Source organism: Camellia sinensis, chromosome 12, assembly GCF_055761805.1.
Source record: "Camellia sinensis isolate YWXY chromosome 12, ASM5576180v1, whole genome shotgun sequence".
Lineage (NCBI taxonomy): Eukaryota > Viridiplantae > Streptophyta > Magnoliopsida > Ericales > Theaceae > Camellia > Camellia sinensis.
The window spans coordinates 149,880,308-149,904,297 of NC_138972.1; the positions used below are offsets into that span (position 1 = coordinate 149,880,308).

The following is a 23,990-nucleotide window of genomic DNA, read 5'->3' on the forward strand; positions in this document are numbered from 1 at the left end:
ACTCCACATAAGCACATAAACACATAAGCACTTACGAACTTCATTTCTGGATAATGATAGTCCCGAGACGTTACTAGAGTTCCGGTTAGAAACAGCATTGATCAAGTGCTTTTCCAACAAGACTCCCAGAAACTCAAGGATCCAATCAACATCCCAGAAATTAAATCCCATACCCACATAGTCACACAAGCATGTTATCAAATAAACACATAGCATATGGTACTACATCTACGTCTCTATCAAGCGAGACAAACCCATTGTGATCCTAATCACTTCCCACGTACCCAAAGTATTCGAACCCGATACGCTCTGATACCAAGTTGTAACGCCCTCAAAATAATAACAATAAACCCATCAGATAAGACATGCATTGATATATAAACTAACCACATTCCTTTATTCATTAGAGTTCCGTCACATTAGTATTACATGTTATCATCAAAACAAAATGCCCTACGGGCTTACAGCTTTCCAAGTTAACACTTGGTTACAACAAGAGTTCTAACTCGTTTACACATTAAGCCCTTGGCTTGAAGTTACACATATAATACATCAAAAGTGAAACGACAAAACTATGCCCGCCACAAGCCTCCCAGCTATGTCCTTGGAGGTGGCATGCTTCCTGCACCTGAAAATGATATTCCCATATAGGGTGAGCCACAGCCCAGTAGAAATACACTAAACCACCCATGGACAATGACTAAAACATTAGCAATTGATAGTTGGTCACCACTGATTCAATCACATAAATTACATATTTATGTCAACGACTTACAAGTCCCAATTACTTTTCATTTTCCCTTTTTCAACAGATAAGCATGCTAGCTCTATCATCATTTCCACAGATATGTATAAAAACTATATCTCACATTCAGATAAGCATAAAAGCTATATCCACATTCTCAACAGATATGTATATCAACAATATCCACAGATAAGCATACAAGCTGTATCCACACTTTACAACAGATATGTATATCAACAATATCCACAGATAAGCATACAAGCTGTATCCACACTTTACAACAGATATGTATATCAACAATATCCACAGATAAGCATACAAGCTGTATCCACACTTCATACTTCACAAAGATAAGCATATGAGCTCTATCTTCACTTCTCTAGACAAGCATATGAGCTCTGTCTACGGAGTACATCCCCTATCTCCTCCAAATACCTATCCGGTTTAGAGGTCCATCCCCTATCTTCCCCTAAACCGCGGAGTACATCCCCTATCTCCTCCTCTACACATAACGTATATAAACACATTGGTTCTATATACAATCACACAATACAAACAATTAATGTATTCTAGCAACTGTTAAGTTCCATCACACATTCCATTGATTAGTTTCAGTTTGCCTAATCAACATACATTGTCTACAACAATCACGACTATCCTCCACCGATAGCCCAAGCAGTTATTTCTAAAACAGAAAATAAATGCACAAATGGATATTCAATCAACATTTCATTTCCTCATTTCTCACCAATTAATTATCCCAATTAATTAACCAATGTAATTAGACCATTTTCCATAATTACCATTTCAACCCTTAGGTCCCATTTTCATCAATGATTCAACAATCATTCCATTTTTCTATGCCAAACATGCAACTAGGTTTATTATGAATAAAACCCCAACCTTTGTAAAATTACACAAAAGCCCCAAACCTTTACAAGATTACCAAACCAAGCCCAACATCTCAAAATACCAAAATTTAAAGACAAAACCCATAGAGAGGAGTAGGTTATCCCTACCTCAAATTCGGAGTCCCAAAGGAGAAGACGACAAAACCCAACGTGCTCCAAAACCCGAGATTTTCAGATTAAAATGAAGCCCTCGACGATCAACAACTTTTTTGTAAAGGCCAAAGGTGAGTAAATCACTCCTACTAGATCAAAACCTAGAGAGAAGGTAGAGTCTAGAGTGAGAGGCTCAACAATGGTGATTTTGGAAAAGTAAGAGAGAGAAGAGAAAGCAAAAAGTGATTTGGAAAGTCACAACTTCGGGTCTTTAACCCAGGTCTCCGCTCGAGCGTAAAACACCCCGCTCGAGCGGCCACTCACAGACTTACGCTCGAGCGGCCAACCTCCCGCTCGAGCGCAGAATGCACTCGCTCAGCACTTTTGCAGAAACAGACCTACGCTCGAGCTCCCAACCCTACGCTCGAGCTCACAACACTGCACAACAAGATACTGGATGGATGTATTCCCCGCTCGAGCGCCAACACCTCCGCTCGAGCGGACAGGCCAAAGATCTGAGCAACTAGTTTTGGTTTCTAAACTCAACCAACCTGTAACAAACCCGCTCAACACATCCTATAACTCAAATACAAAGTAAGAAAGGATGTAAACAAGACAATAAACAACTACCAACATCCACGGACACATGTCCGGATCACTATACAACAAGGGTAAACTCGGGATCGCTATAGCCCATATGCCACATGTTTGTTTTATTCATTTAGTTATTTATATTATATATATTTATTTAATTAGTTTAATGGTTAATGAGTAACTAACGTCTGTTCACTATCCCATATGATGGTTTCATGGGACCTTACAACTTGCCTGATGGTGGGAAGTTATAAGGGGTTACACTTGGATATGGGTCCAAGCCTATCTATATATATACATGTGATAGCCATAAAAAAGAAACGTTGTTTTGTAAATAGAATAGGCTTGAAACTCTATTCCTTTCACTTTTCCCATATAGTCCTGTAAAAGTGTTTTGTGAGTGGGTTTTGTTTATACATTCAAGATTTGATCATTCAAGGATAAAGATTCAAAGGCTTGAACATCATGGCAGGATGTATTCTTCTTTCTGAATTAAAATTATTTTAATTCTCACAATTGGTATCAGAGCCACCTTCTGTCCTTGTTGTTTAGCATTATTGTATGTTGTGGAGACCAAATTTTATTGCATTCTATTTTATACACTTGCTGGGCCCATGTTCCGTTATGATTTCGACATGATAATTTTCTTCATATGATTTGATTTGTTTTGTTGGCTATAATATATTATTTTGGTTTGCGCTTCCTAATATTTTGATTAGTCTGAGCACACCACGTCTTTGCTTTTAGCTCTTTGTTTATTTTCTTCTGTCAAGGAGGTTTTGGAACTTGCAGGCCATCATACTTTTGAATATAAAATTGATAGTCTAATACTTAATAGTGAAGTTTCAGTCAACATGGCGCCATCATTATACATGACTTGTGATTGTGCCATATAGTTTAACATTATTTAAAGTTTGAATTATCAGAATGAATATTCATTGTTTGATTCATCTTAATATATATATATATATATATATATATAAATATGTATTTATATGAAACTTGATGGATTAAAATATTAATTTGATGTCTATCAAAGATGAGTTATTGCATGATGAATTACTTAGAGGGATTAGTAGAATTCATTCTGTTATGTGATTGTAGTATTTGCATCTACAATTACTCCTGTTCTGAATCTATTTCATCTTAAAAAATTATCGTATGTCATTAAGTGTTGATTTTTATTAATTGACAAACATTAAAATAAAATAAAAAAACTGCATCCTCTTATTTTGTATAAATTCTAGAAATTATCATGTTTTATTTGGATTTATTTGGTTTATTTTAAAAGGCATGAAAGACTTGAATTTATTTCTAGAATTTTCATAAAGAAATTTTAACATGCTGTTAAGGATGTTTTGTTATTATAGTTGCATGTTTAAATAGTAAGCAAATTCAATTGAATTTCATACAGTGAATTATAACATGTTCTTTTAGTTTTTATAATTTTTGAGATTCATTGGCATGTTATCTACAATAATGTAATATTATATTACATCCATTAAGGTAATTATTTATGCATTGAAAATTCATGTGAAATAAGAGCATGAATACACTATGTGTTGGGTTTATGGAATTTATTTTGGTCCAATTTTTAAGCAAAATCTAGTATAAGGTTGAATTACATGTGTTTGGTCTTGGGATTTTTCATGTGATATTACTTTGATTGTATGTATTATACATTAGGTGCATTGAAAGATTATGTATTTGTTGTGACTATAAGGATTTGCTCACATTAATAAATTATGCCATATTTAAAAATTTTATTCTGTTTTAAGAGTAGCCACAACATCTTAAGATATAAAGATGTGATCCTCAGTATTTTGATCACATAAAGTTAAAAATTAATTTGGCATTTTTTCATTGCAATTATGTTTTATAAATAATTTCTTGGTCCCACAGGAAAGTAATTATTTATGAAATTTAATTGAAATAAGATAATGGATTGGGTATTAAAGGGATTGAATACTCTAAACCCACATGTATGAGTTTTCTTTTCCTTAAATATTTTGTAACCCATTAGTCTTATTATAAAGTAATAGCAAATTTAATACAGTTTAGTAACCTCTACCTACAGGAAGATTTAGATTTGTTACTGAATTTGACATTGGTTGATTTAGACTATAGTTATTGTTTCAAAGCATTAATAATGTTCTTGGTAATTGCAGTGATTTCTACCTCTGTACTATCTAATGAGTCTTCTCGTATTCTATTCTTGAACGGTGATAATTTTTCGGACTAGAAGGGAAAAATCCTTCTAACATTAGGGTGCATGGACCTCGATCTGGCACTCCATGTGGATGAACCTCCTGAGCCCATGGATGAGAGTTCCGCTACAAAAAAGGGTGTTTATGATAAGTGGGAGCGATCCGATCGCTTAATTCTAATGCTCATAAGTCACATATTAGCCAGAGCATTAGGGCTTCAATCATACCATCTGATAAGGTCAAGAACTACATGAGGGCTATTGAAGAGCAATTTGTTAGTTCTGACAAAGCATTGGCAAGCACCCTAATAAACAAACTATCAGGAATGAAGCATAACGATTCTAGGAGTGTGCGTGAGCACATTATGGAAATGAGGGACATTGCAGCTCGTCTTAAGTCCTTAGAGATTGAGATTTCTGAGTCATTCCTTGTCAATTTCATACTCAATTCTCTTCCTATGGAATATGAAGCATTCCAAATTTCTTACAACTCACAGAAGGTAAAATGGTCTATCAATGAACTTTTGACTATGTGTGTTCAAGAGGAGAGATTGAAGCATGGAAAAGTGGAAAGTGCTCATTTAGCAACACATAAAAGAGGGCAATGGAAAAAGGGCAAAGGTGATCAGAAATGGAAGAAGCTTGGTAAAGTGCCATTTAAAAATCATGGCAATAAGGATGCATGCTTCTTCTGCAAGAAAAAGGGCCACATGAAGAAAGACTGCCCCAAGTATAAGAAATGGCTTGAGAAAAAAGGAAATCTCATATCTCTTATGTGTTATGAATCTAATTTTGTTAATACTCATCAATATGATTGGTGGATTGATTCGGGTTCTACAATTCACATTGCTAATACCATGCAGGGCTTCCTTAGTCTAAGGAAACCGACGGGAAGTGAACAAGGCATCTATTCGGGCAATGGGATGCGTTCGCACGCCGAAGCTGTTGGAACTTTCAGACTTGTTTTAAAAAATGGCTTTGTTTTGGATCTTGAAAACGCATTTTACATTCCATCATTTTTAAAAAACCTAATTTCTGTTTCTCGACTAGTACTGTTTGGATTTGAATTTCAGTTTGTTGGTGCAAAATTTAGTTTGTTTGAAGACTCTGTTTCTGTAGGATTTGGTACTTTAATTAATGCTTTGTACAAATTAAATCTGGATCCTGTTTTTGAACAAAATCTTTTAACCTTGCATGGTGATATTGGCATTAAACGTAATATTGTTGATGAGTCCTCCTCTATTCTTTGGCATAGGAGATTGGGACATATCTCCATTGAGAGAATAAAGAGGTTGGTTAATGATGAAGTCCTTCCGACTCTTGATTTTACCAACTTTGGTACTTGTGTAGATTGCATAAAGGGAAAGCAGACCAACAAGACCAGTAAATGCGCCAAAAGGAGTGAGGAAATTCTTGGAATCATACACACTGATATTTGTGGACCATTTACTCCACCTTGTCTGAATGGTCAGAGATATTTTATCTCATTTATTGATGACTTCACACGATACATGTATCTCTACCTCTTGTTTGATAAGGCCGAGGCACTTGATGCCTTTAAAGTTTATAAAGCAGTGGTAGAGAAACAAACAGAAAAGAATATTAAAATTGTGAGGTCAGACAGGGGTAAGTTCCTTAAAAAAGAAGGCATTATTGCACAATATTCAATGCCTGGCACACTACAACAAAATGGTGTTGCTGAAAGAAGGAACCGAACACTTATGGACATGGTAAGGAGCATGTTTAGTTATTCTAATGTGTCTATAAATTTATGGAGTGAAGCTTTGGAAACCGCTGTGTATATCTTAAACATGGTTCCATCCAAGGTTGTTCCCAAAACACCGTTTGAGTTATGGAAAGGATCACTAAAACAAAATACACATTTGGCGATTAAAATGTAAAATTTAGTCGCCAAAATTCGGGGAATTGGCGACTAATAATTTTTTTGGTCGGCAAAAGTAAAATATTTAGCTACTAATTTTTTTTAGTCGGCATATACTGATTATTGGCGACTAAAAAAAAATTTAGTCGGAAAAAATTTCAGAATTGGCGACAAAAAAAAAAATTTAGTCGCTGCATATTGGGTTTTGGCTACTAAAAGCATTTAGTCACCGAATTGAAAGTAAAAAATTATTTTTTTATCTTTGGCGACTAAACTTTGGTCTCCAAAATATATTTTCAGCGACAATTTTTTTTTAGTCGTTGTAGAGTTTGTTTTGGCTACTAAAATGATTTCGTCGCCGAATTGAATTTTTTTTTTTATTGGTCGCTAAAAATTTATTTTCAGTGACAAATTGTTTTTTTAGTCACTGTAAAGTTTGTTTTGGCTACTAAAATGATTTCATCGCTGAATTGAAAAAAAAATTACTTTTATCTTTAGCGACCAAAACATACTTTTGTCGCCAAAGATGATATATTTTAGAGACCTTTCAAATTTTGAATGGATTAAAAAAATTAATTGGCGACCATTAGGTATTTTAGTCGTCAATTGTATAAAATGATATATATATATATATATATATATATTTTGTACCAAACCAAACCCTAAAATAATCTGCGCCTCTCTTTCTCTCTCTCTCTCTCTCTCTCTCTCTCTCTCTCTCTATTTTCGGCATCCCTCTCCCTCTCCATCTCTGCTACTCCTCTTCCCTCCCTCTCTCACTGCCGCTCTTCTTCGCTTTCGACGGAAACTGGAGCACCTCCTCCTCCTCTGCCATCGCCATTGCCATCGCCATCGTCATCGTGAGTACCGCCGATCTTTTCACGCCGCCGCCTCCTCCTCCGCCAATCTTCACAGATCCACTGCCGCGAGATCCAGAGGCTTCATCGCTAAGATGAACTCTGCTCCATTGATGCTTTGTCTCGTGTATGCTTTTTCTCTCTCTCTCTCAAAATATTCAGAGGTTTCTTGTGGGGATCTTAAAGATTTGATTGGTCCCTTTGATTCTCCATCTAAGGGAGAAGAAAAATGGGGATTGTGTTTACTCGATTGTTCTCTTCGCTTTTTGGTAACAAACTTGCTCTTGGTCTTGACAATGCTGGAAAAACCACAATTCTCTGTATGATTCTCTGATTTTGCCCTTACCCTTTTCTGATCTTGCATTTCTATCAACTGGGTTCTCCCCAATTTTGATAATTGAGTAACTCGATTTCATTTTTTTGTGCAGATCGGCTTCAGATGGGTGAAGTTGTCTCTACAATTCCAAGTTGGTACTCTTTCTTGGTTTCTTTTTTGTTTGCATAATCTTTCTTTGTTTGCCAAGAAGATCAGGGAATTGGAGACCATTGGATTCATGATTTACAAATTGATAAAATTTTTAATTTAAAAATTATAGTGCTGATTTACTGTATTTTTTTTTCCAGAAGTGGAAAGTTTGATACTTCACTCTAAAGCGTCATATTTTCTTTTTTTTGGAACCTGTGGATTAATTTCTGTGTGTATATATTTGATGCAACAATTGGGTTTAATGTGGAAACAGTTCAATATAACAACATAAAGTTTCAAGTTTGGGATCTGGGTATGCCAACTTATTAGTTTTGACTATTTGTGTTATCTTATCTGTTGCCAAATTGTTACTGTAAATATATCATTGTTTGTCCCAAAATAGTTATTGTGCATTATGTCCTAAGTGCTTTGTATTGGGTCTTAATAATTAATTGCAATTTGTAATAATCAATTTAAGTGGATGACAATGGGTTGAAATTCATGCATGTTAGTACATTGGATGCTTGATGGGTGGGCAAGTGGATGCATTTCATATGCATATGACTCTGGTGTTGGGTTGTTGATATTTTCTTAAGGATTACCAGATCCTGACTTATCTGAACCTTGGAGTTGCTATTCATATGCATTAGATATATTTTCATGTTTTCATATGCACTTGGCCTTTGTGATCAAATCTGGGAATATTTGCTTAAAAGAAGAGACACTATGCAGGTACTGCAATTAAAAATGTGAATAATACGCTTGAGAAATTAGTTACCTAACTTGTTTAAGAATATGTTATGTTCTGGGGGTTGCCATTGTTTGTTGGAGGATAGTTGTTTTGTAGATGTCTTAAGGAACTATAACCCTTAGTGGAAAGCACATGAGTCACTACGTTTCTGGGTGCACAATGGTTAAATTTTTTTCTAGAATCTAGTAATCCTTGCTTCATTGAAACTTTGTTATCTATCCATTATTACTACATATTAAACTTGGACAACTTTAACTTGTCCAAAAAAAAAAAAAAAAACATGGACAACTTTTGGTGTCCACTCGGTCTCCACTAAAAATGATCAAAATGACCCAATGGTTATTCTTCAAACAAAGGGACTTATTGTAAATGTAAAAGAATCGTTTAAGGTTTGCGTTTGTCTATGTTACATGGACTTGATTATGGGTGTTATGTGCGGGTTTGTGTCTAAGTGTCTCGAAACTTGAAGAAGGGTATCGAATATGTATCCAACATATGTAATTGGACATTCACCCATCAAGCATATTTAGTAATTTGAGTTCACCATAAAACTATACATAAAACTCCTATATTATGCAGGAAATGCTCTAAAAATATTATGCAGGAAATGCTCAAAATCATTGGGTAGTTTATGGGAATCTGTTATTGGACGATCCAAGCATGGGGCATTTAATGGATGATAATCCTTTTTTTGTTAATTAAATACATGATAAGTCTAAATTTGTAAATATATATGGGTCCTGGAATCAGCACTACATTAGCTAACCTTCAGTCTTGAACTACTGTGTTACCAACATTTGCAGTGTGGTTTTTACCGCAATTGAGTTGGTTCTTTTATTCTTTAAATGCTATTTTCTTTTTTCTTATTTAATTTTTATTTCACTGTCTTTTAATTTTGACATAGTTAACTGTCTTGATTATGTAGGCATGGCTCCTTGCTCTAGTTATTTTACCAGCAAGGTCAAATATGATGATACGTGTTGGATTAATCACCTACTTGGCTCTAGTATTTGTCTTAATCACCTAAATTAAATATACATATGAGTAAAATTTTTATACCTATGTTTTAATTCTTCAAGCATGTTCGAAACTGTCAATAGTGTCCCAGAAGATTAACTCATTATGCACAATATACATATGGGTTTATGCAGGAGAATGTAAATGGTGAAACTTATTGATTATACTATATATTTTTTGAATGGTCATTACTGTGGTATGCCTTCTCATTTCTGCTCTATATAATTATTTTGTACTTGGTTTGAGAATAAAATGAGAAAAGTTGATCAGTGAATTGATGATGGATAAAAATTATGTATCTGTTTGTGCTATCTTTTGTTAGCAACTGTTTGTGATCTATGTTACTGATCTATATTAATTTATGTATGCATCTTTCGGCTTTGCTTCAGTAATTGCTTTGAGGGATGGACTGTAGCTGGCTTCATCACTAGTTTATTTTATTTTACTTTTTATGTTTTTGGTGTTTTTGTTAGTTGGTTTCTTGCCAAATTAACAATTAGATATTAATTTTGTTTAATCCTCTATTATGTATGAAATTATATATTTTTTTGGAAATATTAATTTGATGTTAAATATGATTTTTTTTTTTATGGTTGAAAGTGAAATGTGCTTGTGTTGTGGAATGGTTGCTAATTTTATTAGTATATAGATAATTTTATTTATAAAATGGAAAAAAAAAATTTGGCTACTAAATATTTGGTAGTTAAAAATAAAAATAAAATGGAGAAAAATTTTTGGCTACTAAATATTTAATAGCTAAAATAAAAGCAGACTTTAGGTGACTAAGAATTTAGTAGCTAAAAAAAAATAAAATGAAAAAAATAAAAAATAACAAGATGAAAAAACCCTTTGGTGACTAAAACTTTGGTCGCCATAGATACTTCAAGTTTTGGTGACCAAAGTTTTAGTAGCAGAAAATAAGATTTTTGGTGACTAAAATTTTATTTTTGGCGACTAAAAATATTAGTCGCCATTTATAGGACTTTTGGCAACTAAAAAATATTTAGTCACCAATACCTTCCCCGACAAGTTTTCCGCGACCAGTCTAGCGACCAAAATATTTAGTCGGGCAAAGTATTTGGCGACTAAAAATTGTACTTTCGGGGACTAAAAATTTAGTCGCCAAATGTGCATTTTGTTGTAGTGGATGGAAGCCAAGTTTAAGACACTTACATGTTTGGGGTTGTCCAGTTCAAGTGAGGGTGTATAACCCACATTTAAAGAAATTGGACCCCAGAACAGTTAGTGGTTTTATCATAGGCTATGTGGAAAACTGCAAGGGTTATAGATTTTATTATCCTTCAAATTCACTTAGAATTGTTGAAGCCAGAAATGCTAAGTTTATTGAGGAAGTTGACCCTAGTGGGAGTTACCCTTGAAAGATAGAGTGGAAGGAATCACAGGATTCGGATACAACACCCATGAATATAGGTGAATTGGTTGTCTTTCAGGATAATCAACCCGATATTCTTGAAAATCAACAAATTCAAGAACTTACATCACAAGAGGAACAAGTCAACATAGAGCCTGTAGCTCAAGTTCCAATTGAGACTACAGAATTAAGGAGATCCTCACGAGTTAGAAAGTCAACAATTTATGGTGATTATTTTGTATACTCAATGGAGTCTGATTTTGACATCGGACCTAAAGATGATCCTATTTCATTTTCCAATGCCATGAATAGAGATGATTCTAAATTATGGTATGATGCCATGAAGGAAGAGTTGGAATCTATGGCTAAGAATCAAGTTTGGGAAATTGTCGAGTTGCCTAAAAGAGTTAAAGTGGTTGGCTATAAATGGGCCTATAAGACCAAGAAATACTCAAATTGCAATGTCAAACGATATAAAGCCAGACTCGTAGCTAAAGGTTTCACTCAAAGAGAAGGCATCGATTATCATAATACATTTTCTCCGTTTTCTAAGAAGGATTTATTTCGAATTATTATGGCATTAGTAGCTCATTTTGATTTAGAGCTACATCAAATGGATGTGAAAACGGCATTTTTAAATGGGGATCTTGAGGAAGAAGTATACATGAACCAATCTGAAGGTTTTTGTTCTGATAAAGATAGTCACTTAGTTTGCAAGCTCAAGAAATCCATATATGGACTAAAACAAGCTTCCCGACAGTGGTATTTAAAGTTCCACAATGTTATTACTTCATATGATTTTACGGAGAATGTTGTGGACAACTGTATATACCTTAAGGTTAGTGGGAGCAAATACATTTTTCTAGTTCTATATGTGGATGATATTTTACTTGCATCTAATGATTTGGGATTGTTGCATAATACTAAACAATTTCTTTCCCAAAATTTTGAAATGAAGGATATGGGTGAAGCTTCTTCTGTCATTGGCATAGAGATTTACAGAGATAGGTCCAGAAGGACATTAGGACTGTCTCATAAAGCCTACATTGAAAGAGTTTTGGAGAAATTCAAGATGAGTGATTGCACTCCTAATGTCCTTAGTCTCCGCGATCCATTACAAAGAGTTTTGGGAATCCAGACGTTTACCTCCATATTAAGACAAATCGTTTTGTGATTCCATCTGGAGGATTGATGATTTTCCCCCGTATGATGAGCCTTATTTTTTTCATTTCGATTTGCCGGAGGTTGGTACTGAGAGGGATGAACGACTTGGGTGAAAATTGAAACTGTTAGGACTCTACATCCAAGGTGCAGTTTTACGCCAAACTGGTGGTCTCTCTGAAGTTGCTGTCGATACGCCTGGGCTTGAAAGCGACATGCGTGATGCCCTCACTCAGACTGTGGAATTTGATCCATCTGGTATACTCGACAATGGCCAATGTGAATTTGTCGTTGTGTTGGACCGTTTTCCTAATCCTGCGTATACGCCTAAGTTTGAAGATGTTTTCCAGCGGTCCAGTGGTGACCCACGAATTGGTTGTATGGTCAGGGGCACGGAAATAGATCGTTTTGTTGTATTGCGGCGTAACCCTGTTTTAATGCCGCTGCAATCGAATGAATATCCAGTCGTTAGCCATCAAGGCGTTAAAACATTTATCAACATCGGAAAGAATGTTGTATCCGAATTCCGAGATAGTTTTGGTCAGCTGAACGGCGCGTATAATAATATTGTAAAAAAACGCAATTATTTGTTATTTTGTGTGAGAATGTCGCACAAAATCGTTTGTAAGGGCACATTTGAACTGCAGATTGAAATATTGTTATTAATAAAATAATTGCATAATGAAAATTTATTATTAAACAAATAAATTGTTACAATTTATTTTACATTGGCCGCCGTGGTACATTTGCGTTCTGGGCGGATGTGGAACCTTCCACGGCGGCCTTGACCACGTCTGCAATTAATTTGGATACCTCGTCTGTATTTAATCTTGATGATTCGGAGTTATTGGATTCGGCCTCGCTTACGGATGGGCCTATGTCAACTGGGCCGCCAAGCTGGGTATTTGGTCCAGTGTTCATTGGGAATGGGCCGCGTGTTGCCATAGTCATGTCGAGGCGATTGAATAATTCAGGCCCATCTCAAATTGAACTTGCCGACGATCGTGCAACCATTATCCTTTGGGCCGAAGAACCGTATTGGCCCATTGGTGCTGATGACGTCATTGACGATCGAAAACGTGATTCCGAATGACAGCGTGTTAGTCTTACCTTCTTGACGCTGCGCTCCACGTGCCAAATATCCACGTGGGTATTGTTGAATACTTTGGACAACACATTTATTACTGGCGCACGATATTCTATTTCATCTGGGAAAGACAATGTTTGAAAGGCCAATGTGGCTTTCATTTTGCAATATTTGACATCGTCGTTGATGTTTGTTCGTAGCAATTTGTACGACGCTGTCCATGGGCACCCTTTCTTATCTGCCGCAGCATATGAGTTTCCAAAATATTTGATATCTACTGGACATGTAACCGGAAATGTAAAATGAGCCTGTAATTGATCGTCGGCTCGTAATCGTGTGTCCCGTATTTCCACTTCGACCTGACCAGTTGAATTAAATGGACACTGCGGTCTGTAACTTAGTTTGCATTTGTCAATTATCATTGACTTGAATGTCATCTTCTGCCACAATGCGTCTCCTATCTTGGGATTGGCGATGGATATATTGGATACTGGTAAGTTTGATGTAGCGTCTATGATTTCTATTTCCAACTCGACTTCTTCGTTCTCATGAAGAGAATCCGTAAGTCCGGCTGGGTTGATCTCGCCTGACATTATGATTTTAGAATGTTGTTAGCGCAGTGGGATGTTTGAATTGTCAAACACACAATTCGTTTGTGAATATGGAATGTATAATTCATTGCGATATATAAAGGTTAATTGTATAGAGTTGGGAGAATAATTAATTTAAAACGACGTCACATTGAGGCTACAACTCACTCTCAATGACATCACTTACTCTCTCGGATGACGCAAGTCACTCTCTAAAAACTTTACTGGCTGAAGAGAGTGAGGGAGTGACTTATATATGTTCCCAGGAGCGTCCCTTAATATTACCTGGGACGCTCCCCCGCGCCACGTATCGTCCCCCGATTGGTGCTCCCTTCCGCATTTTGTGGCGCGTTGTCGGCTAGGGGGCTCCACTCCGCTCCCAGATCTGCGGCCATGATTAAAACATCTAAAAAGGCAAACGCAGGCGGGAAATTTAATTTAAATGGTGGGCTCCGCGGCGCTCTGGTCCGCACCCAGATCTGCGGCCAGGATTTAAAAATTGAATAATGGAAGCGCAAGCGGATAACTATTTAAGCCAAAATAATTGGGGATTTGAATTATTTTGTAATGGATCGCAGAGACGTAGACCAATTTAGGTGATTGATTTTAAAATACAAGCCGGATGTTTTACTGCTACATTGGTCGTTGTTGGTTGTCGGCGAAAACAACGCCAAAAATTTAATCCGGCTCATCAACGCCTTACAGCGGCAAGAAGATGCTCTATTCGCCGGTCTGAAAGCTGGGTTGGCGTTAGAGACTGAGACGGCGAGTCTATCCATGTAGACGATAGATTGCTGTGCAGACAAAAATCCTACGGATGTGGAAGAAGGAATAGTAATACAGTTTCCTAATTATCATAATTGTATAATTGTTACTATTCCTCAGTAAAATAATTGGTTCAAATTTGGGCCCAATTATTATATTTGTATAAGTATTACTAGTGTCCACTTCTTTCATAGTTTTGATGGGCCTATGTCTAATGGGCTGCTGGGCCATATGTTGGGCCTATTTTAATTGTTCATATATAACATTAGATGGGCCTTGTGATACTGCTTTGGTCCTATATCCTGTATACCAATTGCAGCCCATTAAACATTAAACCTGCTCAGAAATCGAATTTATTAATACAATATAAATTCAAGAAAATTGCAATATTATTTAATCATAAAAATGTACATAAATATTTTCCCATCGCCAATCTTTTACATAATACAAATCGGGGGCCATGTCGTTTGAATTCAAATTTCCTGTCTGCGCTTGCCTTTTTAGATATTTTAATCCTGGCCGCAGATCTGGGAGTGGTGCGGATGCCTTAGCCGACAACGTGCTACAAAATGCGAAAGGGAGCACCAATCAGGGGACGACACGTGGCGCGGGGGGGGGGGGGAGCGTCCCAGGTAATATTAAGGGACGCTCCTGGGAACATATATAAGTCACTCCCTCACTCTCTTCAGCCAGTAAAGTTTTTAGAGAGTGACTTGCGTCATCCGAGAGAGTAAGTGACGTAATCGAGAGTGAGTTGTAGCCTCAATGCGACGTCGTTTTAAATTAATTATTCTCCCACCTCTATACAATTAACCTTTATATATCGCAATGAATTATGATGCCTTTTCTGGATTGGTTCTGGCAAACAGGGGCTGCTCGATTGTAAAAAACTCTACGTTTCTGATCGTCCATGCTTGGAGCCCGGCGTGTTCATGTTTCTGCAAAAATTCCTTATAACTGGAGTCAGCTCCAGGATTGCATAATATAATGGATGGAATCCCGCCCTTTATTTTCCTTGGGCGGGCATATTTGCAATTTGAAATCCAATCCCGTTGGGCTCCAATAAATTCCCGCCAGTGTTTCGAAAATTGTGGGGCCACGTCATCGATTATATTATATAAAGCAGCATCATTGTGGTCCCGTAAATACGGAGACAGTATTTACCCAGCTTATTGCACGCAGGATGACGAACAAATTATCCAGCTTTGGATGTCAGCCATGTATACATTGTCGCGGTAAACGTCCGGATTCCTAATGCTTTCCGGAGGTTGTAGTTGAACAGGCATTCTATCTTGTACACTCCCTGATTGGCCGGTTTGGACATGTCCACTGCTTTGAACCACATCGGGTTCTTCAAAGTATCGTAGAAGACCTCTGACAGCGTCCTCTCTCTCCAATGGATGTGGTTCGATACATCCGTTGACGTGGAATAACGAACACCCGCATTGGAAGTGGAATATCTTCCTGCGTTGGGCCTTCTTCTTGGCATTAGGATGCCTTTTCTTGATTGGTTCTGGCGAACAGGGGTTGCTCGACTGTAAAAAACTCTGCGTTTCTGATCGTCCACGCTTAGAGCCTGGCGTGTTCATGTTTCTACAAAAATTCCTTATAACTGGAGTCAGCTCCAGGATTGCATAATATAATGGATGGAATCCTGCCCTTTATTTTCCTTGGGCGGGCATATTTGCAATTTGAAATCCAATCCTGTTGGGCTCCAATAAATTCCCGCTAGTGTTTCAAAAATTGTGGGGCCACGTCATCGATTATATTATATAAAACAGCATCATTTTGGCTTAAATAGTTATCTGCTTGCGCTTTCATTATTCAATTTTTAAATCCTGGCCGCAGATCTGGGAGCGGACCAGAGCGCCGCGGAGCCCACCGTTTAAATTCAATTTCCTGCTGTTTCATGGAAGAGCGCCAAAGAGACGATAATTACATCGTCAACAATGGAAGCAAAGTTAATAGCATGCTTTGAAACAACCTCACAGGCTATTTGGTTAACGAATTTTATCACAGGGCTTCGAATTGTGGATTCAATTTATAGGCCATTAAAGGTTTACTGTGATAATTTGGCTGCGGTTTTCTTCTCTAACATCAACAAAAATGGTAGCCAAAGCAAGCATATTGACATAAAGTATCTTGTTGTTTGAGACCGTGCTAAGAAGCAAGAAGTCAACATTGAGCATATTAGTACCGATGTGATGGTTGTAGATCCCATGACCAAAGGTCTTTCTGTAAAGGTGTTTTCAAAACACGTTGAGGGCATGGGACTGATTGGTTAGCTCAATAATTTTTCTAGTTGTTGTTTTATTTTGTTTTGTCATGACATTTTGATTATTATTAGCGAAAAGCATCATTTTGTGCACCTAAAGTATTTGTGATGCTATGCAGTCCATTGAGACTATTGATCCATAGGGATCATTGGATCTAGAATAACTTATTAGAAGTTATTCATAAAGAATGACATCACATAAAGTTGAGAGTGTGATACAATGTAATACATGGAAAGAAATACTCAATTGATAGAGTATAACCGCCATGATTTGTGTATTATAACTCTAAGGTTTGGGTATTTTTATTTAATGGCCATAATCAGTTTGTTAGTTACCCGACAGTCAACAACGTGTGCTGTATGTGCAAAGTGGGAGAATGTAAGAATATCTATAAAGTGGCCCATATGTGTAGACCGCCCGAACTCTCTCCGTGCGCCCCCCTTTTGGAGAGGGCGCGAATTGGGTTCTAGCTACTACAATTCGGACTCCTGTCACGGTTCTGAATCTAATCTCACAAAGTGCAATGTAAGACTGATAAATCACCAAAGAGTCCAAATCCGAAAAATCGTTTTGGAAAATCGATTTTAATCAAAAAGCGCAAAACATGGACTGCTTTGCCAGATTTCAGAGTCGCCACCTAAATATTTTGTTTTGGGAAATTTAGGAAACCCTGACTCGTGCCAAAGGCCACGTGTCCGTCATCACCAAAGTTGCCTCGGCTCGGGAACTTGGGTACGAGAGGGGAAGGTCCTGAAATGAGCACGCCCGCTCGCCCGATCAAAGATCGGCCTCTACTAACATGATATGTTGTTTTTATAAACACATGTGTTCTTATTCTGGTTATTAATCTAAAATTACTATGTGATGCGCACAGCATACAAGTATAGACTAAATCACTCAATTTGGAACAAAACATCTCATGTTTGTTTTTCGAAAATGGTTTGAAGTTGCTACCCTCAAGTAGGCTAAAATGCGGATTTGCCACCCTCAAGTGAACTTAAAACATGATTTGCCACAAACAAGTGAGCTTAAAACGCACATTTTTGATGAATTGTTCCAATTCAAGCAATGAAGCCTTCATCCACAGGCATTCAGGCAGTTAAACACTTAAGCAGATAGCCTCATGGCAAGCATGCTGTCATGGCAATCACTCACACGCATGCAAGGATGCTAAAGCATAAACACTCACAGTGTACTGCAAGCCAAAACAAAAGCTAGTTAGTAATCAATGCATAATCCTAGCTATGTCAACAATGTCTAATGCAACACATGCAAAATGCAACTAAGTAGGCTTGGCTATCTAAGATGGCATATGAATGCGACATTTGATACATGTATTCAAAGAAGTGTATTGAAATACAATGCGGTTTGAATGATGCGCCGAGCCCAGTACATGCAAGACAAATGAATGATGCAAACATTCAAAGCATAAGATATGCTAATTGAAATATGCCCTAAACTAGCCATCAAAAGCGGATAAGTAAAAGGGAGAAAGACGCGGGGTTGGAAGATATTCACACACACACGTACACTTATTACAACATTTTCCCTCTCGACGGAGGGTCCGAATAAAATGAAAGCTAACTAGCTATGCTAATTAAGCTAACTATTACAAACCAACTAATTAACTAACTATTCTAGCTAATTAATTATTGCAAACCAAATTGAATAACTAACTAATCTAAGCTAATTAGAATATTACAAAGCACTAAGCTAAATTAATTACAGCACAGGTAATTAATTACAACTAGCTAACAAAAGCGATAAATGGCCTCGCGGGCGATGGAGATATGCATGCTCGGCTGCATCCTCCCGGAAATCCACCGCCTTGCCTCAAGACGTCTTTGTTTGCACTCTTTTGAATCTTTGAAAATTACACCGATTTCAAAATTGCTTCTTTCTGATCTCAAGAACACCTTGAGGGCTGAAATTCCTCCTGTTGCTGCAACAGAGCACAGACAGAGGCAAGACAGTGTATTTGCAAGGAAATGTATGCACTTCCACACTCCTTATCATATCTCAAGCTCAAAGGAGTATGGCATTTGACTCTCGAGCCAACAACCAAGCATTTTTAATGCATGGTGGCCAAAGGATCAAGCTTGCGCAAAACTCAACGAATGCACACATAAGACTTGAAAGGCCTCCACCCTATCATGCACAATCAAGGGCGTCAACGACCGAGAAATGTGACACGTTTCATCACTATAAACGTGTCATATTTCTCGTGTTTGGATTAACGTTCGATCCAAACACATGCAATACAAACAACATGCTTATCTTGGCCATGTTTTACTTGATTCATTTTGTTTACACATTTTAGATTACCAATTAGTCCCTTAATCGGTGAAGTCCAAAAGTGAGAGTCCTCTAGTTTTGAAAGAGTGAATTAGTGGGATGCAATGACATATATTTCAGCACTGAAATGACATGCTAAAGACGTTAAATCATGCAAGACATGCATGCAAGACATGTTAAAGGCCAAAAACGCTAAGGCTAGTGAAGAGCATCACACAAGAGGCATGCAATATCAAGCACAAATGGTCAAACCAGCTATGGACAGACTTAAAACATGCCAAAACAGAGGCTGAAACAAGTTGAAATGATAGCCCAAAAGCTTAGACAAACATGCATGAAAGTTGGCTCACAAGCGAAGTATAAGGCCTAAACCTCAAACACAACAAAAGGGCGATAAATGCAAGAATATGGCAGAGGTATATGGTCTAAAATAACATGCCAAATAGTGCTATGCCATGCAAAAAGCTCAAATATGACATGCTAGAGGTCTCAAAGTGCAAGGCTAGCAAAGCCAAAAACACTATAGCTATGCAAAGCCAAGCATGCATGACCAAAACCACTCAAATCAGACCTAAAGTATGCTAAAACATAGCCGAAAATGTGCTGGAGTAGAGCATACACATGCTAGATCAATAGGCTGAAACACCGAATACACTAGGCTAGTGAACAAAATTGCACTACAAGTGCAAGGAGCATGCAAGAGGCAACCAAACCAACCCAAAACAGAGTTATGACATGGCAAATAATGGCTAAAAACATGCTTGAACTAAGCAAATTCAAGACACAAAGACATGCTACTTTGTAAGGCTACAAATAGGATTACACTACAAGTACAAGAAGCATGCAAGAGGTGACCAAGACAGTCAAAAATAGAGTTATGGCAGGTCTAAAAAGTCACAAAAATGAGTCTAAACAAAGCCACTAAGAAGTAGAAACACATGCTCTTTTGATGGGCCATCAACACATGCAAACAAGAGAAGAGGAGGGGGGACCACCCCCACCCATTTGGGACCTCAAAACCACCTTTCCACCACTGAAATTCCTCCGAGTTTCAGTGATAAGAAGGCCAAAAAGAGATGATCCCAAAGGCCTTAAAAGATGACACAAAGCAAAGCAAAATAAGCCACCTAAGGGGGTAAACCACCCCTAACTCAAACTAGGCCTTAAACAACCATTTTAAACACTTAAAAATAGAACTTTTTGTAATTGAAAGCTAAGCCTAAAATAGCATGCAAAGGTGGCTAAGAGAGTAACCAAAACAAAGTTTTAAAAGGGGAAACGAGATTACCTTTGAAGCACAGCAACAATAACACCTTCTTGAGCCCAAAACCAGCCTTTTAAAGCTCCCACAAGACCCTCAAGCACCTCAGCAACAAGGTAGGAGGGTTTGGCTAAGAGGTTGTGTGCAAAAGTGTGAAGAAAGCTCACTTCCAAGCACTATAGAGCACAATATATAGAGAGAGAAAGAGAGAATTCTAGAGAGAGAGAGTCAATTTTTTGTCTCTAAATTTTTTGCCCCCCTTTGAAAGGGGGAAAGAGCTCCCCTTATATAGAATATGCAAGCCAAAGCTTGCTTGAATCCCTCCCTACACTGGTACAATTGGCACCAAAAATATCTGTAGAAAGTGAAAATGGCCGCCGACTACCTCAGGTGGTCGACAAGGGAAAAAGCTGGTCGACAGGGCAAAAAAGGGGTCTCCCAAGAGAGGAGAAGGTGGTGGCATGCTGCAGACCACTTGAGGTGGTCGACTGACCACCCACCCTAGTCAACCAACCACCTAAAGTGGCTGACAAGGGAGAAAACTAGTCGACATGGGAGAAAAGTGGTCTACACCACTATTTCTCCCTCCAGGCAAAAGGGGGGGGGGGGACCAAGAGCTGGCTTAAAACAAGGACAAAACCAAGAGAGTTCAGAGATTTAGAGGCAAGGCGCGCAGCCGAAAACCTCGGGGACTCCAAACGAGCGCGAACATGCGCAATCATCAAGCACTCAAACGATGACGTTCAAGTCTTTAGGATGGTCAAAAATGTGGTGTCTACAATATGCCACATGTTTGTTTTATTTATTTAGTTATTTATATTATATATATTTAATTAGTTTAATGGTTAATGGGTAACTATGTCTGTTCACTATCCCATATGGTGGTTTCATGGGACCTTACAACTTCCCTGATGGTGGGAAGTTATAAGGGGTTATACTTGAATACGGGTCCAAGCCTATCTATATATATGTCTGTGATAGCCATCAGACACCGACGTCGTTTTGGGAATAGAATAGGTTTGAAACTCTATTAATTCCTTTCACTTTTCCCATATGGTTCTGTAAAAGTGTTCTGTGAGTGGGTTTTGTTTATACATTCAAGATTTGATCATTCAAGGATAAAGATTTAAAGGCTTGAACATCACGGCATGAGGTATTCTTCTTTCTGAATTAAACTTATTTTAATTCTCACATTTAAATCTATAGTTCTGTCTGTTGATAAGATACAGATAAGAACGACAGGCTGGAAAAGTTCAAGAAACACGAGTACTAGTGCTGATTGAAGGATGTTAGCACAAGTTTAAGAGTGAATAGGGGAAAGTGTCAAAGTAGTTTTTTTTTTTTTTTTGGTACCAAACAGGTAGAAGAAGCTATTTGGATTTTTCTAATGAAATTATAATTCTCCTTCTTTCTTAATTCTGTTAATTGACTTGGCCAGCTAAACTAATTGGCAAATTCAGCTTTTCCCATAAAGGGCCTATTAACTTGCTTTTTGATGGATAAATTGAACACGTGAAAGGTGTAGAAGACCTAAAAAGTTGTGTGATGCCAAATTATGGTTTAAAGATCTGAGGATGTGGCTGCAAGGTTATGGGGTGGTTAATGGTGTCATAAATTCATCTAAGATACCCAAAAAATAGGGTGCTTATATATTTCATGATGTACACAGAAAATATAAAGAGAAACATAAATAAGAAATGAACTACCATCACGTCCATGGATTTTGTTATTTGAAATAGGTGAGAAATCCCATTTTGAAAAAACGAGACATAATGTAAATGCAATTTCTTACCCAATGAAAGCTTGATCAGAACTGTCAATTTCCCTAAAACTGATATGCTAGTTTTAATATCACAGCTCAAGTGAAGAAGTAGAAATACAAAGCAAAAGCATTAGGACATATATATATATATATATATTAATAGTCATACCTCAGATTCAAGGCTCCTGCAGACAGATTCTAGGCAAATCTCAAAAGTTCTGAACTCAAATGGCAATGGCTTTGAGTTCCCCCTATTTGACCCTTCATCTGGTGATTTAGGACTACTATCACTTGCCTCCGGTGGCGTATTAGAGGGTGATTGCTTCATAGCTTTATCGCTTCCCATAGTGGCCTTCACACAGCAACACAATCAATCATACACTGCTTTTTAAATTATATCAATCGTTAGGTGGTGTCATGATGCTAACGTTTCTTTTTTCTTTCTTTTCTTTTTTCTAGCAAAGTAACAATAAACTGGATATATTATTCTCTGCTTAGCAATATTTAGGAAAAAAAATTAATTAACCAACAATTTGGGCTTCTAACTATCATCTGTCCACTTATGTTTATTAACTATTATAATTGGATCAACCAAAAACATCCCTTTTTGGGCAATTATATTACAAAATATATATACAATAATAAGGAAAATGGAAATGGCCATTACCCAGTGTTGGTCTGCATTAGTCAAGGATTCCAGATTGGGTGGATTGGCATGGATCTAACTTTTCTCTTTATTTACACAAAGTCGTAGTTCATTGCACTAAAACCCACATTCTCACGGTTATAAGCTCGAATTTTTAACAATTTCACCAAGTAATGGTCCCTAATTATATTCATAAATCAGGATGTCTTAATTTTTGATTCTGTAAAAAAGTGTAAAAAGTTTATTCTCAGCTTGCTCAATTTTTTTCATGTTGTGTTATTGACTCAAAATTCCAAAAACAAAATTACACTAATTTCACCCAACATATTGACAGATCAACCCACTAAAATAAATCAGAAGAAGAATAATCACACTAATCACATCAAAATCAAATTAACTTCATGAAAGAAATGAAGAAAAGTACTTACACCAAAATCAGAGAGCTTGAATTCGAGATCGCGAACAAATGAAACCATAAAAGGGTCTTTAGGGTTTGGTACCAGAACTTCATTCGCAGTTATAATCGCTTTAATATGTTCCAAATTCACAACGATAGCCCTCTCTCTTCGGAGAATGGCAGAGGGGTTCGAGAGCTCTGGTTCAACAACCCTCAAATCCTGAGCCTGAACTCCACTCCTCCGCATGATCTCTTGCTTCCCAAGCTCTTCGATTTGAGAGTTCCCCAATTTTGAGACGACGAACCAGGTCCTCACTCCGGAGCCCTTCCTCTTCGCCTGAAGCTGATAGGGAATGAGAAGAGAGGTTCGACTGAACTCGATCTGATCCACCATTTTTTAGACAAATTCGAGCTAGGGTTGTGGTGGTGAGATAGAAAAGACTAGGGATTTGTACAGGTGAGATTTGGATACATATATATATATACATATATATATTATATGTTTAGTCAACGAATTTTTAAAAATCATCTGGGGGCGGGAATGATGGTTAGGGGTAGTTTTTTACTGGTTTATTCCTATTTATCAAAATAATTATTTTTTTTTGTTCTTTTATTTGTTTTAATTATATCATTTTCTTTTTTAGCTATGATTAATTTTCTTCTTTATTTATAATATTAATTAATTATGACTCATAAATTCTTTAATTATACTCCATATTGTATGTAGTTATGACCTTTTTTGTTAATTATGACTTAAAAAAAATATGACATTTTCTTTTTTGTTATAAAATGTACATTTTTTAAAGAGTATGCACCATAGTGTTTCCCGTTCAACAAAATAGAGAATTGTCAAAAG

General features: G+C 37.1%; 1 protein-coding gene across 2 annotated transcripts in view; it reads right to left on the reverse strand.

The window, feature by feature from the left end:
• Window positions 1-23,604, reverse strand: part of LOC114260368 (magnesium transporter MRS2-F-like) — a 33,445-nt gene extending 9,841 nt beyond the window's left edge. Inside the window, exons 1-2 of one of the 2 annotated variants that reach the window (XM_082900153.1) lie at window positions 23,166-23,604; window positions 22,261-22,443 (exon numbers count right to left, since the gene is read on the reverse strand). In XM_082900153.1, the coding sequence (XP_082756279.1) occupies window positions 22,261-22,443; window positions 23,166-23,528 (546 nt within the window). In that variant the 5' untranslated portion in view covers window positions 23,529-23,604. The remainder of the gene's footprint in view (window positions 1-22,260; window positions 22,444-23,165) is intronic. The other variant, XM_082900152.1, reaches the window with a different exon arrangement.
• Between the last annotated feature and the right edge of the window lie 386 nt (window positions 23,605-23,990).